The sequence below is a fragment of the Typopeltis vanoorti genome, chromosome 6, assembly GCF_054136105.1.
Source record: "Typopeltis vanoorti isolate ZY-2024b chromosome 6, IOZ_Tvanoo_1.0, whole genome shotgun sequence".
NCBI classification, from domain to species: Eukaryota; Metazoa; Arthropoda; class Arachnida; order Uropygi; family Thelyphonidae; genus Typopeltis; species Typopeltis vanoorti.
The window spans coordinates 63507860-63526209 of record NC_143554.1 but is presented as its reverse complement, the minus strand read 5'-3'; the positions used below and the strand labels follow the sequence as shown (position 1 = coordinate 63526209).

The 18350-nt window shown below is 37.7% G+C and overlaps 1 protein-coding gene across 1 annotated transcript in view; it reads right to left on the bottom strand.

Annotated features, from left to right (window-relative positions):
• ND-42 (NADH dehydrogenase (ubiquinone) subunit ND-42) overlaps nt 1–11128 on the bottom strand; it is a 137539-nt gene extending 126411 nt beyond the window's left edge. The window contains exon 1 of the mRNA XM_090394848.1: nt 10482–11128. Within this exon, the coding sequence (XP_090250974.1) occupies nt 10482–11022 (541 nt within the window). The 5' untranslated portion in view covers nt 11023–11128. The remainder of the gene's footprint in view (nt 1–10481) is intronic.
• Between the last annotated feature and the right edge of the window lie 7222 nt (nt 11129–18350).

Below are 18350 nucleotides of genomic sequence, written 5' to 3'. Positions count from 1 at the left end.
TTGTGGGGCAGAGGCCAAAGCGTTTTCTTCAAAGGTCTCCATAAAGAAATTGGCCAAAGGTGGGGAGAGTGGTGAACCCATGGTTGTCCCCTCTGTTTGTAGAATTTTCCCTGCCAAATGAAATAGCCTAAGTTCATTGTGAACTGAAATAGGACTGAGATATCAGGAGGAAATTCAGCTTGGATTAGCTCTAAAGTTTCCTTGAGTGGGACATTTGTGAATAAGGAGGAAACGTCAAAGCTGACCATTATGTCAGTATGTTGGAGTGTAAGGTTTTCTATGCTAGTTTTGAAGTGGGCTGAGTTTTTTTATGTGCGATGGTGTGTTGCCAGTATAATGTGCGCCCCACATACAAATTAGCTAATTTGTATGTGGGGGAATCAATGCCATCCACTATGGGACGTAATGGCACATTTTGTTTATGTATTTTTGGGAGTCCATAAACACGGAGTGATATAGAGTTAAACGGTTTTAATCTGTTAATTTCTACAAGCCAAGAAGTGACCTTCTTAAGGAGCCTGTGAAGTTCTCTGATTTGTGAGTTGGTGGGATTGTATTCGATAGGGAGATAAGTAGCCCGATCTAATAGAAGAGTTTTAAGCTTACCTGTGTAGTCCATTTGGTTAAGTACTATAGTTGCATTTCCCTTATCTGCTTTGGTGATAACCATTTCTTTATTATTCCTCATTTCCTGCAGAGCTTTATACTCCTTATTGGATATGTTGGTTTTTGGTGGTCTAGCTTTGGAGAGGACACAAGCTACATCCAGACTTACACTGTTGGTGATTTGATTCGGAAGGTGGCGGATTCTGCATTCGATCTGGATCATAACATCCTCATTAGGTATTTTTTTGGGAGCAATGGCGAAGTTGTGGCCACGTGAAAGTACGTTGAGTGCTTCAGGCTTCAGGGTGACTGAAGAAAGTTGATTACGGTGTTGGTAGGAAGTTTTGTATTGACACAATAATCCATATGAGGCCTGATCAAGGCCTTATACAATGGCATCATAACCTCTATTTCTGCATGTCAGGGTCCTCCACATCATTGCCATTATTCAATGAGATGTCTTCAAAATTTGTGCAATGTGGCCCTTGAATTTCAGGTCATTATCCACCAACACTCCTAGATCTCTTATCTCCTCTACTTCCTTTAAAGTTTCCCCACTAAGTGCATACGTTGCATCCCATCATTGATTACCAAATCTCAAAACCTTACACTTTGCAACATTGAACTGACCGTTCCACTTACTGGCTCATGCATGCAATCTATTCAAAGATATTATGTAAGGCCATAATATCCACTTCACTCTGCATTGCTCTCCTCAGTTTTGAATCATCTGCAAACAGCTGGATATCACTAGTTAAATCCATCTCAATATCATTAACATACAAACTGAACTCTTCGGTACGAGTATCAGAAACAAACGGGTAGAGTTTGTTACACACACAGGAAGATACCTACATAAACAATCACATCATCATCCAGTCCAACAGTACGGCATTTTAAAAACACTTACACACAGAGCCAGAGCCATTTGTTCTAACGATACAGCTCTGACCACTGAACTCTAGTACCTGCGCCATACGTTCTTAGCCAACGGCTACAATCCCTACAAAATAGAAAAAATACTACATAGGCCCATTACTCTTCCCCCCCCCCCCAATACACAAGAATACAACATGACCATTTCCATTCCCTATATCAGAGGTACATCGGAAAAGATAGCCAAAGTATTGTTGAAACATGGCCTTCGCACCACCTTCAAGCCTCATGTCAAGCTGGCAACTCTGATCCGCTCGCCAAAGGATAAACTTCACCCTTTAGCACACCCAGGAGTGTATGAAGTTCCATGTGACTGTGACTTGGCCTATTATGGGCAAACAGGAAGATCAGTGAACATCCGCCTGGAAGAACATGAAAGATACATTCGCTACTATTACTATGGCAAGTCGGGACTGGCAGACCACGCTTTGGACACTCCTCGACACAGGATTAGATGGAGGAAAACGAATGTGCTATTTAGGAGTCGTTATAGATCTGAAAGATTATTTTTTGAGTCAGCAATGGCTTTGAAGAATTCTCCCAACCTTAACAAATATGGTTGCATTAATTTGCCAAAAATTTGGGAGACGGTTATCCTAAGAAAAACTCCTGGATAACTGCTGCCTTTTTTTTTTTTTCGTTAGAGGGCGCCAAAAATAGGACTTTAGATCTTTTGTCTTTTGCAATTATATTGTTTCACTCACTCACTGTCGCGTTTACATGTGTGTTGTGCTCTGATGATGCTGAGTTGAAAATCGGCGAAATATTAGCATTAATAAAACATCCTTGTGGATAAAAGTGTTTGTGGTGTTGTTAATACCGTGAAAAATAAGTCATGAACATCTAGGCAGATGTTAGCAGTAAGTGACCATAATATGATAAGATGCACAAACATGAAACCCTGTAAACACCTGGAGTAGAGTGGAAGAAGTGGATCCTTAGGAGAACAGAGACAAAAAGCTAGCTTCAAATGAAGCTTGAAAGCATTGCAGAGATTATATTTCTTAAAAGTTACATTTTCTTCTGATATGTCCTAGATATAGGGAATAGTAATGACGTTACTATAGTTTTTATGTTGAGAGAGACGTGGGTAGTTGGAAAGGAATAATTTGTAGTTCTTTTTGGCATCGTAACCATTAGACAGGAAGGTTTGGCAAATGAAGGCGCGTTCTGCTGTAAGGGAAGCTTGGGTGGAACAGAGGTTGGAAGCTCTGCTGACATTTTCTTTATCAAAGAGATTTTGTTACTGCCTATATCAACAGAACTGGATTTTGGAGTGCTGACTGTGGAGGTGGAGGAGAAAAGTTTAATGTGTCTGAGCCATGTTGCCAAACAGAGAACATATCATCAATATATCCTAACCAAATAGAAGGTTTTGAGACTGGTAGTTTCAAGAAAATGTTTTTTAAAATGATCCATATAGAAATTGGTCAGAAATGGGGGGTGGAGAGCCCATGGAAGTACTTTCTACCTGTTTGTATGTGCTCTTCCTACCAGATCAAAGAGATCAATAATATCAGGGGGAAAAGCATTTTTCGGTAAATTTAGAGGATCAGAAAGGGGAATGTTTTGTGATTAATAAGGTAACATCAAAGCTCACTATCATTATTCTTTAAAACTAAATTCTGGATTAAAGATTTGAAAAGTATGGAATTTTCTATATAAAAAGTGTGCCCAGCAAGTGGAATTAAAGATTTGGCTAATTTCAAGGAGAGGAATCAGCAGTGTCTAATGAAACAGAGAGGATAATTGTGGTTATGAATTTATGACAATCTGTATATCTGGGAGCTAAAAGGTTTGAGCTTGTTAACAACTTCAGAAGGACAAGACGTGATATATTTTAAAAGCCTTTTTAATGTTTTTTTTTTTTTTTTCTGAGACGGGGATAGGATCATAATTAGCAGTTTTTAAGAAAAACTTGATTCTAAAAAAAAAAAAAAAAGTCTATTCAGAATCAGTAGATTTAAAAAGGCAACATTATCGTAATAAATATGGTTGTATTAAACTTCCCAAGATTTAGGAAATTTTAATTCTTAGGCCTCCTGCCTAACATCCAAGACTAGCCAACAGCAACCATAGAGGAGGGTGCCCTTCATAGGACTTTCCTCTTCTTCCTCTTCATATGGTCTAATATCATTTCTTCTATTTGTTTCTTGTGTGTTATTACAATTTTAACATTATATTCCTGAAGATATCTCTGTGACAGAGATGAAATATTGAAATGATTATACCACCTGTTTAATTATTTCTCTTTGTGCTATACTTATTCCATTAAATTTGCATTGGGTGTAAACCAGCACCTAAGCTTAAATACTCCTTTATTAAAACTTCTCATCACCTTCCTTCATTCCATCTACCTCTATTCTTTGGGACAATCTTTCCCATACTGTTTTTTTTTCCTATCAAGTACAACCACCAACACTTTAAGAAACACATCAACAGGCTACTTCTTTCTGCTTAATCACTTAGGAACACATGGTACTATAGGTTCTGTGACCGTGGGGTAAAACTGGACCTTTACACAACGGAATAGTGGTACCAGTTCAATGCTGCTAAGTGTAAAGCTATATGCACTGGACAAAGGAGATAAAATGAAATGTGTTGTAATAATGGAGACTCACTCTATGGACTGACAGACAGGATGCTGAATTTCACTAAATGCATTGCCCAAGTTATAAAGGTTAGTCAAAATGTGAAGCAACTGACAAGTACTTTATAAGACAGTGATCAGGGCACATCTAGTTAGCTGAATATCTGGACAATAAAGAAACATTATATTGAGCATAGAGAAATTTGCTGCACTATGTTAGAATCTTGGAATGTTGAATACATGAACACGATGCTAGATAATTATTATCTTCACACCTAAATGTAGTCAAGGGCTCACCACAGGAGGTTCCCTCTGTCTCTCACATACGCAGCTCATCATACCCTGCTTAAATACATTCATTCTCTGCAGATACCACATACTCTCAGGTGATTCATTACAATAATTCACCACCCTCCATGCATAAAACCAGCTTCTCATTCCTTTGCTCACACCCTTCTTATACAGCTTACAGACATGACCTCTTGTTTTCTCTCTCTCTCGCTGTCCTGCCCCACCCCCCAATCTCCTACCATTCTGTGAAAACATTAACATTAATCTGATAAGAAATCCTTACCAACACTCCTTCTATCCATTAGACAAAATTGCATTTTCTTAACCTTTCTTCATACTCAACTTTCAAGATACCAGAAACCATCTTAGTCTGCCTCTGGCTCCTTTTCAGTAATTCTTCATCCTTTTGAAAACAAAGCGACAATCTATGCACAGTAGTCCATATGTGGCCTAATCAAGGCTTACACAATGGAACCAGAATCTCCTTACTTCTACAAGTCAATGTCCTCTGTGTCATTGGCAGAATTCATTGTGTTGTGTGCATAATTTTAGCAATGTGCCCTCTAAAATTTAGATTCCTATCCACCATCACATCCAGCTTCCTCCACCTCTTCCAATATATTACTATTCTTATGCCACACCTCCAAGGACTCACCAAGCAATGGTATTCTGTTCTACTCTACTGCACACAACTCACTGTTTCCACTACTTAATTAATCCAACAACTACACACGATACCATCCACAATATATCCTCACCAAGTGTATATGCTATATACCATCTTTGTTTCAAATTTCAAAACGTTACACTTTGCAACACTGAACTGCCAACCCCATCCTGTGCTCATTTGCTTAGTCTGTTTGTCCTTAACATAGTTCTTCCAATGACTTTTTTTTTATTGAACTCAGAACACCTCATTAGTTATGTTCAAGAGGTAGGTTTTTTGTATGGTCCTTATTTTTTTATAACATCTTTCCAACATTTATGATAGATTTGAAATAGCTGCAGGCTATTTAATTAGTATAATATCAAGGCAACTCATGCTGAAGTGTTCAATTTCAGAAGCTCTTGATCACTTTTAAAATTTTGTTTAAAAGGCAACAGCGTGTGCTGCTTGGTATGAAAAAATAACAGATAGTTATTATTCTTATTTTTTGACCATTAATTATGGTAAAAAAGTTTTATCATAATAATTAATTTTTATGTTAAAAATACTTCTAATTTTTTAGGAAATGACAATGTAAACATTGTAAACACTGTAACATATTATAATGGCAATGTAAATGAAAGAAAAGAAAAAAAAAAAAAGAAGGCAGGGTAGACCTCAAAAAAAGAGATTGGATGGATAATGAGAACCAGAACAGACCAATATGGCCTATACCCGTAATCAGTGTTATGATGATGATGATAAATATTACATTGTATTCTTCAAAATTAGAAATATGTCTCACCAAGGTATAAGTTTATGTTAAAAATGTTTTATATTTTTATGTTATGTAAGCTTTAACTTCATTAAAGCACATACGAAGTAAAGAATACAGTAAGCAAGAATGACAGCTGCTCCATCATGCTGTGTTTTAAAATAACACTTAAAATAAAATAAAGTAAAATACCACTTATGCTTTATCAGTTAGTGCTATAGTTTATCAATCAGTGATGCTTTGCTTTTGAATGTTCAAGACTGTAAAGAGAGTGGAGATGGATGAACCAATTTATTCCTAGATGGGTATGCATGCAAGGTCAGAGATGCCTAGGCCTTAACTACCTAGATTGAGTGATAACTGCAGACAGTAAGAGTTCAAACCTAACAACATTAAGGATTATAGGCTGTGAGTAGAATGAGTGACAAATATATGTGGTTTCTTTAAGAAACAATTTCTCTTGTCAGATGTTATCTCCTTCCAGGAGGTTGACCACCATGTATGGTTTTGTGCTTCTCTTTTGCATTCTTCATAGGACAAAAAGGTCCAGTCCTTAATATTTCCCATCCAATTTGTTCTTTGCTTTCCTCTTCTTCTTTTTCCTTGTATCATTCCTTCTAGAAATGTTTTTTGTAGGGATTCATGCCTTAGTATGTGACCAAGGTAGGTGGGTTTCCTCTTCTTAATGGTTTTAAACAGATTCCTATCTTCTCCAATCATCTCTAATATTTCTAAATTAGTTTTTTTGGCAGTCCATAGGACTCTAAGAATATTTAAGAATTGAGGATCCACATCTCCAAGGCTTTTAGTTTATTTTCACAATATTTTGATATCGTCCAGGTTTCTGCTCCATATAGCAGTGTTGACCATATGAAGCATTTGGACAGCCTAATTCTTGTTTTTGTGTGAATTTCCCTTGAGGTCAGAATGTTTTTCATGCTAATGAAGGTTGCTCTAGCAATTTCTATTCTTCTTAATATTTCCTTATCACACTTTCCATTCTCTGTAATTAGTTGACCCAAATATATATAACTCTCTACTTGATCTAAAATATTTCCTCTGATCTTAATATTTATATCGGGTATTTTCCCTTTTTCTCTTGTCATCAGCATGGTTTTGGTTTTTTTGAAGTTGAAATAAAGTCCATATTTTTCACTTAGCTTCAGCGTCTCTTCTAATAGGTTTTGAAGATCTTTTTTTATTTTCAGCTAGTACTATATCATTTAAATTCTTTTAACTGCTGGAAGATATTTTCAGTATAGAGGTTAAACAATATAGGAGAAAGAACACAGAACAAAGATTTCTCCTGATATTTTTATTGTGGCAGTTTGCTCCCAATATAGATTCATCAGTAATCTGGTATCTTTACCATCTACTCCTAAATTTCTGATGCATTTGATTAGTTGTTCATGTTGTATATTGTCAAAGACCTCTGTGTAGTCAATAAAACATAAGTAGACTTATATCTGCTTCTCCAGATATCTTTCTATAATAGTTTTAATGTTGAAGAGTCCTTCTCTAGTTCCTTTATTTTCCTGGAAACCAGATTGTGTTTCATTAATTTCCATTTTGATTTTATGTTTATTTCTTTCTAGGATGATATATAACATAACTTTTGCTATCTGACTGATTGTTCTGTATTCTTCACATTTGATTGTCTCGATTTTTTAGGTATTGGTAGGAATATTGAGTGTTTAAAATCTTTTGGCAGGTGTTCAGTTTCATATATTTTGTTGCATATGTCAGTCAGTGATCTTATTGCCTTATCATCTAAAGCCTTAAGATATTCTGCTATAATTCCATCTATTCCTGGAGCTTTTCCTGGTTTCAGTTTCCTAATGGCATTTGTTACTTCCCAGGTAAGAATAGTAAGCCCCCTCCAAATCTTCTTGCATTGGCTTATCTATTCTATCATGATTGTAGAGTTCCTTTGAATACTCTACCCGTCTATCCCTTATTTTGTCTTTCTCCATTAGGATGTTTCCACTGGTATCTTCAATGCAACGAGAGCCTACCCTTTGCAAGATTTGTTAGTTAGCTCCCTAACTTTTCAATGAAGTTCTCTGGCTTTGTGCTTTTTGTCCAGAAGTTCAATTTCCTTGCATTTGTTGTTGAGCCATAGTTCTTTTGCAATATTTCTTTGCATTCTTTCCTGATCTCCTTGTTTAAGTTCTTGTATTCAGGACGATTTTTGTTTCTTTCTTTCCTCCATCATTTTCAGTATCTTGTCATTCATCCAGGGTTTACTCATTTTCTTCTCACATTTGGGAATTGTTTAAATGCCTTTTTTTTTTTATGCCCTCTTTAAATTTCTGCCATCTATCCTCAATCTCATCTTTAGGGTAAGGATACTTGGTGGGATCAGGAACATTAATAGCAGTGGATTGTGCCAGTTCCTTTAAAAATTTATCTTGTATTTCTTGATTTTTAAGGGAGCCAAGATCATATTTTTCTATGTTTAGAGGTTTCATTGTTTTCTTTAATTTTATTGTTGCTTTAATGACCACAGGGTTGTGATCTGATCCAATATCAGCCCCTGGGTATGTTTTGGCTTGCAAGATGTTATTCCAGAATCTTTTTTTAATCATTATATAGTCAATCTGGTTCCTACAGCTGTCTCCGGGACTTTTCCATGTGTAAAGTCTTCTAGGAGGGTGGCTAAATAAAGTATTTGCTATTACCAGATTGTTTTCTTAACAGAACTGTATTAATCTTTCTCTTCTTGGATATTTATGTCCCAAGCGCTGGTTTCCCATGCGGGAAGAGATATTTCCTGAGCCTACTTTAGCATTTAGATCTCCCATAATGATAGTTATGTCATCTGATTTAGCATTGTTTAGTGCATTTTGAATATCTTCATAGAAACATTCTACATCTTCATCTGGGTAATCAGAAGTAGGTGCATATATTTGGACAATAAAAATATTAAAAGGTTGAGCTGCAATTTTTAATGCAATGGGCCAAAATCCAAGTAAGGACTGCATAATCTTATTTTTTTGTACAAATGCTACTCCATTCCTATGACTGTCTCCACATGAGTATTTAATTGAATGGCTCTTTGTTTATTTTTCCACTAGAAAAAATTTAGCTAACACTCATCTTTCTCTTTATTTTGCAAAAAATAAGAAGTGACATGGGGATAAGCATCCCTTCATGTCAGTAAATGAAAATTCTGCAGTCATATTCCAACACTGCATACACCAGAAAACTGAGCAACTATGTGGAAAGACTAATAACCAAAAGCAAACTGCAACAATGAAAAATATAACCATTTAAAAACCAGCTGTATGCTGCATTTACTTGTTTTTAATACCATAACAAGCCAATATCATATCATATTTGTATCATACTGATATACTACTCATGTTAAGATTAGCTTGCAGTAAGAAAACTATTTCAGTGCTGTATTCAAGAAGCATTAAGCTGAAGTTATTGCTGGTGGTTCAGCAATTTCACATTTATCATTTGGTGTTTTTCAGTTCTGCTGTCTTCTGCAATCGCAAAAGAACTGTTGCCTAACAAAAGCTCTATAAGATTAGCTATTAAGAATGCATTAGGATTAATTGTACTGTGGATCATGAGAATAGCCACATTTTTAATTAGCATCTTAAAAACTGGCACTATGCTCTGTCTGCACAGTCAGTTTTTTTTTCACATTATGTGACACTTCCAAGGAGTCTCCAAAGCCTCATCAATGGAGAGCACCTCTACAACTGTCTCCACCACTTAACCAACTACAGCAAACCACAACTACAATCATCTACACCAACACCATCTACTGCCCACCACCACAAGTAATTTTTGTCTGAAAATTGCATGTGTTCTCAAGGCCAATTTGTCTGTATTCAACTAACTCACCTTCAATTGAAAAAACACCCATATGAAGATTCCTCTCGTCAAGATGAGGATCGAACTTGGGCCTTTTCCAATGTGTGCAACTGTTATTCCAACTACACTAAGGAGGAGAAACAAATACTAACTGGGCTCAGGTATGCTTAACTTCAATGATTAGACGAGAACTAGTGCTTTCAAACCAATTTGGTCACTGACCAAACAAAAAGTGCCTCAGAGGGACTTGGTTCATCTCTGCCACTCCCTCAAACCGAGTGTGCTCTTGAACGTTACTCGCATCATTAGCACTGCCACTATCCACTATACCAGCAGATAGACACCATAGCGTAGTCCTCTAGCATAAGTAGTTCTGAAAAGCAGTATCTTCCCACAGCACATTGTTAAATACACTGACTAGTCTCAACCTTTTTATTAGTATTACTGTTTACCTCCTCTGCTCACTTCTATCAAAAATTGGGAATAATTTCATTATTTTATGTGTACAATGGTTTGTGTGGAATTTTGTCACACTGTATCTGTATAAGTGATGGGGATGGGGGGTAGATGCCTGCAGAAGAATATGCTTCAGGTGGAAGACCTAACAGTTCAATAAGCTTTATCGGTGACTGAAGCATTACTACTGCCTGAGATGGTGCCCAGTTTAGTAGTGGAAATTAGATGAATCTACCTTAATGCTGCTACAAGCTGATCTTAACATTTCACTTTTAATATGTTAAATATTTAAGACGGGAATAAAAAAGGCGATAGCTGATTTTAATATTCAAGACTGGTATTTCAGGGCATACCTGTATTTAAAATGTGTGCCAATGCGTCAAGATACTGCATATATCGAATAATATACATTCGGATTTGAAACAATGCTACATTCGTCTGACGAGGATTTCTGTAAAATGATTTTAAATCAAAACTTTTCAGTGAATCGGGAAGAAACGGATCAAGCTGCCTTAGATCGTAACCATAGTCAGTAATATAGAAGTCATCCATGTTAGCTTCTGGCATGTAAATCATATCCAATTCTTTAGCTAAATCCTGAGCAAGTGTGGTTTTTCCTGAGGCTATATTTCCATCAACAACGAGAAGTTTTGTATTTTCATCAAACCGACTAAGAGTGTCATCAATGTAACCATGAAAAAATGTATATTTTTTGGTCTCGTAAGGCCATGGTGCAGGTTTCTTTCGATCTGAATCACGCCATGTCTTTCCACTTATCCAAGATACTTGACGGGGAACACCAGGCAATAAGGCTTTCCAAAAAGAACAGTACACGCCTTTAGAACTGTAAATGCTTATTCTAGAAGTAAAGTAACTAAAATTACTCAACGCCATTACTGAAACAATTACCAGGGTAAAAAAAAAAAAAAAAAAATCGCTTTAGTTACGATAATAAACTAAAAGATTAAACCCTTACGCCACCAGCTATCGACCTTTGCGGTTCTACAATTTTGTTTTTCAATATAAAACAAATCAATTCTTCACCACAGATGGCGGACGAATAATTGAAATAATCATCCAAACAGCCAAAAGAAGCCCAATTGTTAATCTCTATGAAACTCACAGAGAAACTCATTATTATTATTACTACGGGCGACTCCAAGGAGTCCTTAGACTAATCGAGGGAAGCCCTAAATATCATGTCCATCACAACTATTCGATATTCACGCAGTAACTATCATACTTTGTCTTGAACTCATTCAACGTCACAGCACCCAAAGCAGACTCTGGCTGCTTATTCCACTCATTCACCACTCTAAAAGTAAAAAACCCAGCTCTAACACCCTTACTAACCACACTCTTGCCCAGCTTCCATGGATGTCCCCTAGTCCTCCCACCACCAATCATGTTCTCAAAAATATCCTCTGAATTAAATAAAAAAAAATCAGCTAACACCTATGTTGTTCCTGTATAGGGAGTAGGCGGGGCCGTTTACCCTATCTAACTTTTGGAGACTGAGTGGGCAGTTCAATCTCCACTGGTAGCCAATCAGAGAGATAGCTGGCCCAAGGCTATCACTGATTCATCGGTACGCAGTGAAGAAGGCGGCAAGCTAGTGCCGACATCTCGTGGTCAGTAACCTTAACACAATATTTTTAATGTCTGAAAGTAGTGTGGGTTCTACAGTCGATTTTCTTGAGTTTACGGGACGAAAAACCCGAGTTTCCGGGAGAAAAAACCGCTAGCCCGTGCCAGAGATCGACTAACTCGGGAACCGACTGAAAAAAGCCTTAGAAAAAGTTCCTCTAGTCGGCGATTAGATTTGAACCACCAAATCCTTTCTTCGTGCGGTCAAGCGCTATAGAGTGCAAACGTCACTTCTACTGAGCTACACAGGCTCTATAGAATTAATATTATAGAAAACCCTTCAGCAATTTGAATGTCTCGATCATATCTCCCCTTTTCCACCTATCAACCAATTTCTGCAACCCATAAATCTCCAACCTGTGTTCATAAGGTTCAATCCATAGACCTGCTATCATCTTGGTCACTCGCCTCTGGATCCTCTCAACCTCCTCCCCATCAAGAAGAAACCTAAGTGACCAAATCTGGGATCAGTAGTCGAGATGAGATCTTATCAAGGTTCGATACAGAGGAACATTAACTTGCTTATCTCTGTTCGTCAAAGTATTCTTCAGCATCTAAGTGATTTGATGAGCTGATTTATCCACTTTTGTAATGTGCCCCATAAACTTCAACTCCCTATACACCAACACTGACAGGTCTCTGGCCTCCTCAAATCTCCTGGAGTACAGTTCCCCCAATGTGATATACTGCTGATTATCTTTTCACCACAAAATGCATAACCTTACATTTTGTCACATTAAATTGACATCCATTCTCCTTAGCCCAGACCTCCAATCTATCCAAATCATCCTGCAAGATTTTGACTTCTTCTGCATTCATTATTGCCCTACCCAACTTTGCATCATCAGCGAATAAATGAACTGTTCTTCTCAGATCCTTCCCTATATCGTTAATGAACAAATTAAACAGCAATGGCCAAGAACAAAACCCCGCAGCACATCACAGGTCACAGGCCATCTCTTGGACTCTACTCAAGAGAACACTACTCTCTGGTATCTCTCCATCAACCACCCTCCTATCCATCTCACCAAACCTTAATCCATTTCCATATGCTAAAGTTTACAGATTAGAATTCTATTTGGTATCCTGTCAAAGGCCTTATCCAAGTCCAGCAGTATCACTGTAAACCCATTACCCTTATCCAGTTCAGCAATCACTGTGTTATAAAACGTGAACAAGTTGATAAGGCATGATCAATCCTTCACAAAACCATGCTGTCCCCCATACAGTATCTCATTTTCATCAATCCATTCCTGCATTTTTCCCTTCACTACTTTCTCCAAGACCTTGATAAAGACTCCTGATATGCTGATCGGTCGGAAATTTGCAAGTAGTCTTGGATCCTCCTTCATGCAGTGGAACTATTTCCCCTCTTTCCACCCCTTTGGGACTAAACCAGATCCGAGACTCAGATCAAACAATATGGTCAAGGGCACTGACAATTCTTTAGTCACTTCACATAAAACCAGTGCTGGTATATCGTCCAATTCCACAGATGTATTCACATTAAGGTTCTGTAATAGACTATTCAAATCCACTTCATTCACCAAAATTCCCCTATAAATTAATGGTTCCTTCATTTTTTTCAATATCACCACCTGGATGATATACTCTTGGGAAGTGCTCACTCAGTAATTCCCCTATATCGACTGACTCAGATAATCTCTATGAAACTCACAGAAAAACTCATATCTCAACGTGTTCCGGAAATCTGGATAGACAATCGCCGTCATTCAGCACTACAAATTGAGTGCGTCCTCAAGGAATGCTAGAAAGGAAGTACAAACTTAATCGCTTCGATGTACTTATGATTATTATGTGGACAATTTTGCCAAGATCAGGGATTAACCAGATTTTGTTTCCTAATGATAAAACAATACTTTTCCACGCTCAAAGATCAAGTCTCTCCAAAATCAGCTGAAACAAAGATCTAGAAAATGTACATTAATCTTCTTCTTCTTCTGCAGCTTCTCCCACTTAAGTGGGGTCACTGTTTGTAATGAGTCTCCTCCACACCTTCCTGTCTTGGGCTGTCACCACATCCAAGTTCTTCATCTTCAAGTCCTCTTCTACCAGCTCCCTCCGTCTTTTCTTTCGCCGCCAACGCTTCCGCCTTCCTTGCACATCCATCTGCATGACCCTTCTTCCCACATATTCATCCTCCTTCCTCATCACATGACCAAACCATCTCAACCTTGCCTCCTGTATTTTCGCTGCTAAGTTTGTAACTTTCGCTGTTCCCATGATATAGTCATTTCTCAGACGATCCTTTCTGGTCACACCGCACATCCACTTAAGCATTCTGATCTCTGCTACTTCCACCATTCTGCTGATGTTATTTTTCCTCAGGGCCACAGTTTCTATAGCATATGTCATAGCTGGCCTGACTACTGTCCTATAAATTTTGCCTTTCAGATTGATGGGCACCCTCTTATCGCATGACACTCCAGCCATCTCCCTCCAGTTCCTCCAACCTGCTTGTATCCTGCATCCCACTTCCTTCTCAGCTCCATCTTCTTCCACTGTTGAACCTAAGTATCTAAAGTCTCTCACCTTCCTGATGACATTTCCTTCCAGCTCCAGATCTGTCTCCTGGCCGCCGCCGCCACTGCGCAACACATACTCTGTCTTATTTCTGCTCAGTCTCATACCTCTCTCTTCCAGTACTTTTCTCCATCTTTCCAGTTTAGTTCCCGCTTCTTCTCTTGAATCTACATACAGCAAGATGTCATCTGCATACAACATTGTCCAAGGCGCCTCTTCTCTCACCTCCTCTGTTATCACCTCCATCACAATATTAAACAGAAACGGACTTAATGCTGACACTTGATGCAAGCCAACTGTTACTTGAAAACTTTCTGTCTGTCCCAAACAGGTCCGAATACTTGTCTTCACATTTCTGTACATTTCCTGCACCAACCTGACATATTTCTCCGGCACCTTCTTCTCCCTCAGACACCTCCAGACTTCTTGCCTTGGCACTCTATCGTATGCTTTCTCCAGATCAATAAATACGAGATGTAGCTCCCTTTGTTTCTCTCGATATTTTTCCATTATCTGTCGTAACCCAAAGATGGCATCTGTTGTTGATCTACCAGGCATGAAGCCAAATTGTTCCTTTGCAATCTCCACCTCCTTCCTCAATCTACCATCAAGAACCCTTTCTAGGATCTTCATTGTGTGGGACATCAACTTTATTCCTCTGTAATTTTTACAGTCTTGTGAATCCCCTTTACCCTTGTAGATGGGAACAAGTGAACTCTCCCTCCATTCCTCGGGTATGTTTTCCTGTTGGCAAACTTTCATGAACAGGTCCCACAGCAGGTCAATTCCCTCTTCCCCCAGTGCCTTCCATGCCTCCACTGGAATTCTGTCGGGCCCACCGATTTTCCATTCCTCATCCTCTTCATGGCCTCCATCACTTCCATTCTGCTGATGTTCTGCACCATCCCCTCAGAAGACTGCCCATCTTCTCTGTGAGTCCTTGCATTTTCCTCATTCAAAAGTCCCTCAAAGTATATTTTCCATCTGTTTCTTTTTCTTATGTCCACATCCCTCCATAATACTCTTCCTGCAGCATCTTTGATCTGCTTCACATGTAAGATGTCCTTTGCTGCTTTATTTCCACATTTCGCTAGTTGGTAAATTTTTCTCTGTCCTTCCTTTGTTTCTAATTGATCATACAGATCTTGATATGCCATGGCCTTCCTGTGCCACAACTCTCTTATCTTCTTGCTTTCTCTCTTTGTACACCTCTCTGTCCTCTTCCACTCTTGACTCATCCCACTTCTGCTTTGCCTTCCTCTTAGCTGTCACTGCCACTTGTACATCATTATTCCACCACCAACCCTCCTTTTGCTCTCTAATCTTTCCAGATGTTTCACCAAGCACCTCGATTGCACAGCTCAGGATTACATTTGAATTATGTTTCTACGAATCTTGTACACTTTCCAGTCCATCCGAAATCCTCTCTAACACCCTCTCCCTAAAACGATTCCTCACACTCTCCTCTTTTGAGCGAAACCACGTAATTGTCTTCATCCCATGGCATCGAGAAGTTCTTATCTGCGATCTTATTTTAAAGTCTGCGCACAGCAGTTGGTGTTGTTGTGCTACTTGATCTGTTGGAATTACTTTACAATTTGTTACAACCTTAAGATGTTTTCTTCTAGTCAAAATGTAGTCAATTTGTGAGCTGTTGTTACAACTCCTAAATGTTATCAAATGTTCTTCCCACTTGTAGAAAAACGAGTTCACAGAAAATGTACCTTAATGTTTTTTTTATTATATACTCCCTAAACGGAAGTAAAATGTAGTTAACTAATATATATATATATATATATATATATATATATATATATATATATATATATATATATATATATATATATATATATATATATATATATATATATATATATATATATATATATATATAAGAATTGAATGACTAGAACCTAGATTTAAGTAAAAAGGTTTTAATAAAAACACGACTACTTTCGGCTAAACAGCCTTCATCAGGTGAGATTATAAAAGAAAGAAAAAAGAAAAAACACTAAAACACTTAAGCTTAAATAAACTATGAACATCATAGAGAGTCTCTATACATAATTGACACTAAATCATTGCAGTTGTATTTAAAGCTGTTCTTTCATTAGTTTTATTGTTGGGTAGTGCGTGCTAGTAGCATCTCGTGAATGCCAGTACATGATTACAGCTTAATGACAATCTGGGAGGTTGTAGCTCATGTTATTATTTAGATGAACAGGATTAAAAATGATTTCTCTAGAACCCACGATTTTTCTCTCTAGTTCATCATTGCAACAGAAGATGTTAGTAGATTTTTCCCAGCAGACTTTGTGACTTTAGTTTTCATCATTAGGATTAACCCAGAAAAGGATATGACTAGATAATGCACTGGCTCGCTGTCTCTTGTAAGTAATGTCCCTCATGTGTTCTTCCATACGCAATTCGACAGATTTGTCTGTCTGTCCAAAATAAGGAATATCACAATCACACAATATTTTATACACCAGGGTATTTGAGTTGATGATGACAAGGTTTCGGGTGGCTTATTAAGAAACTGATCTTTGGAAGTGGAGAGAACAATGTTCTGATATTGTGTTTTCTTAGAACTTTTGGTAATTAATGTGAAACTGTACTTATGTAAGAATTACATATATTGCCTTTGAATCTATTTGTTTCTTCTGAGTGATGTCTAGGAGGATTAAGAAGGAATTTTTCAATGATTCTCTTGGAATATCCAATAACTTCGAAAAAAGTTTTCAGATGGTTCATTTCTATAAAATGTTCATTGGGTCACCCAGAAGAGAACGGGCTGTATGTCCTAAGGTGGAAATTATTCCAAGTTTATGAGAAGGGAAGTGATGGGACTGACTATGCAGATATCTGTTGGTATGTGTGAGCTTTCTATATATCGATATTTTGAGTTTACCAGAAGAGCGTGTCAGTTTGACATCAAGAAAAGGCAAGGAATTATCCGTTTCAAGCTCGGCAGTAAACTTAATACTTTGATGTCGGCTATTGAGATGTTCGAGGAAAACCATAAGGGAATCATGTCCATGACTGCAAATAATGATGACATCATCTACATAGCGTTTCCAAACTTTAGGTGTTAAAATAAAGGAGAGATAGCTTTGGTTTCAAAATCCTCTAAGTAAATATTTGCAAGTACAGGAGGTAAAGAATTACCAATAGCCAGTCCATGATTTTGTTTGTATATATTATCTTGAAATTTGAAGTAAAAAAATGATGCAATGTGCAAGCAAGGCTAACAATTTTTTGGATAAGTTGTCCTTGAGTAATGTTAGGACTTCATTTGTTGGGATATTAGTGAATAAAGAAGTCATGTCCAAGATAGCCATGATGTCATCTTCATTAACTGTAATATCCTTGATGTATGTAACAAATTCTGTAGTGTTCTTGATAAAGTACAACCTTTCAAAATATCTTGCCAAATACCTAAAAGGATTTTCAGGCAAAACACCATCCTTTATCAAGAACACTACAGAATTTGTTACATACATCAAGGATATTATAGTTAATGAAGATGACATCATGGCTAGATTGGACATAACTTCTTGTGTGTAGCTCAGTGGATGTGGCGTTTGCACACCACGGCGCTTGGCCGCACGAAGGAAGACTTGGTTTCGATTCCAGTCGGCGACTAGAGGAAATTTTTTCAAGCCTTTTTCGAAAAGAAAAAAAAAAGATCTACTAACCGGTTCCCGAGTTAGTCGATCTCTGGCACGTTTTTTCTCCCGGAAACTCGGATTTATCGTCCCATAAACTCAAGAAACTCGACTGTAGAACCCACATTATTTCAGACATTAAATACGAGTGTTAGGGTTAGGACCACGAAATAGCGGCACCTGTAGAGCCGTCTCTCTTCACTGCGTACCGTATAATTAGTGATAGCCATGTGCCAGCTATCTCGGATTGGGTACCAGTGGAGATTGAACTGCCCACTCAGTCTCCAAAAAGTTAGATAGGGCTAAAAACGGCCTCGTCTACTCCCTGTATATACTAGAATAAAAAGGCGTTAACTGATTTTT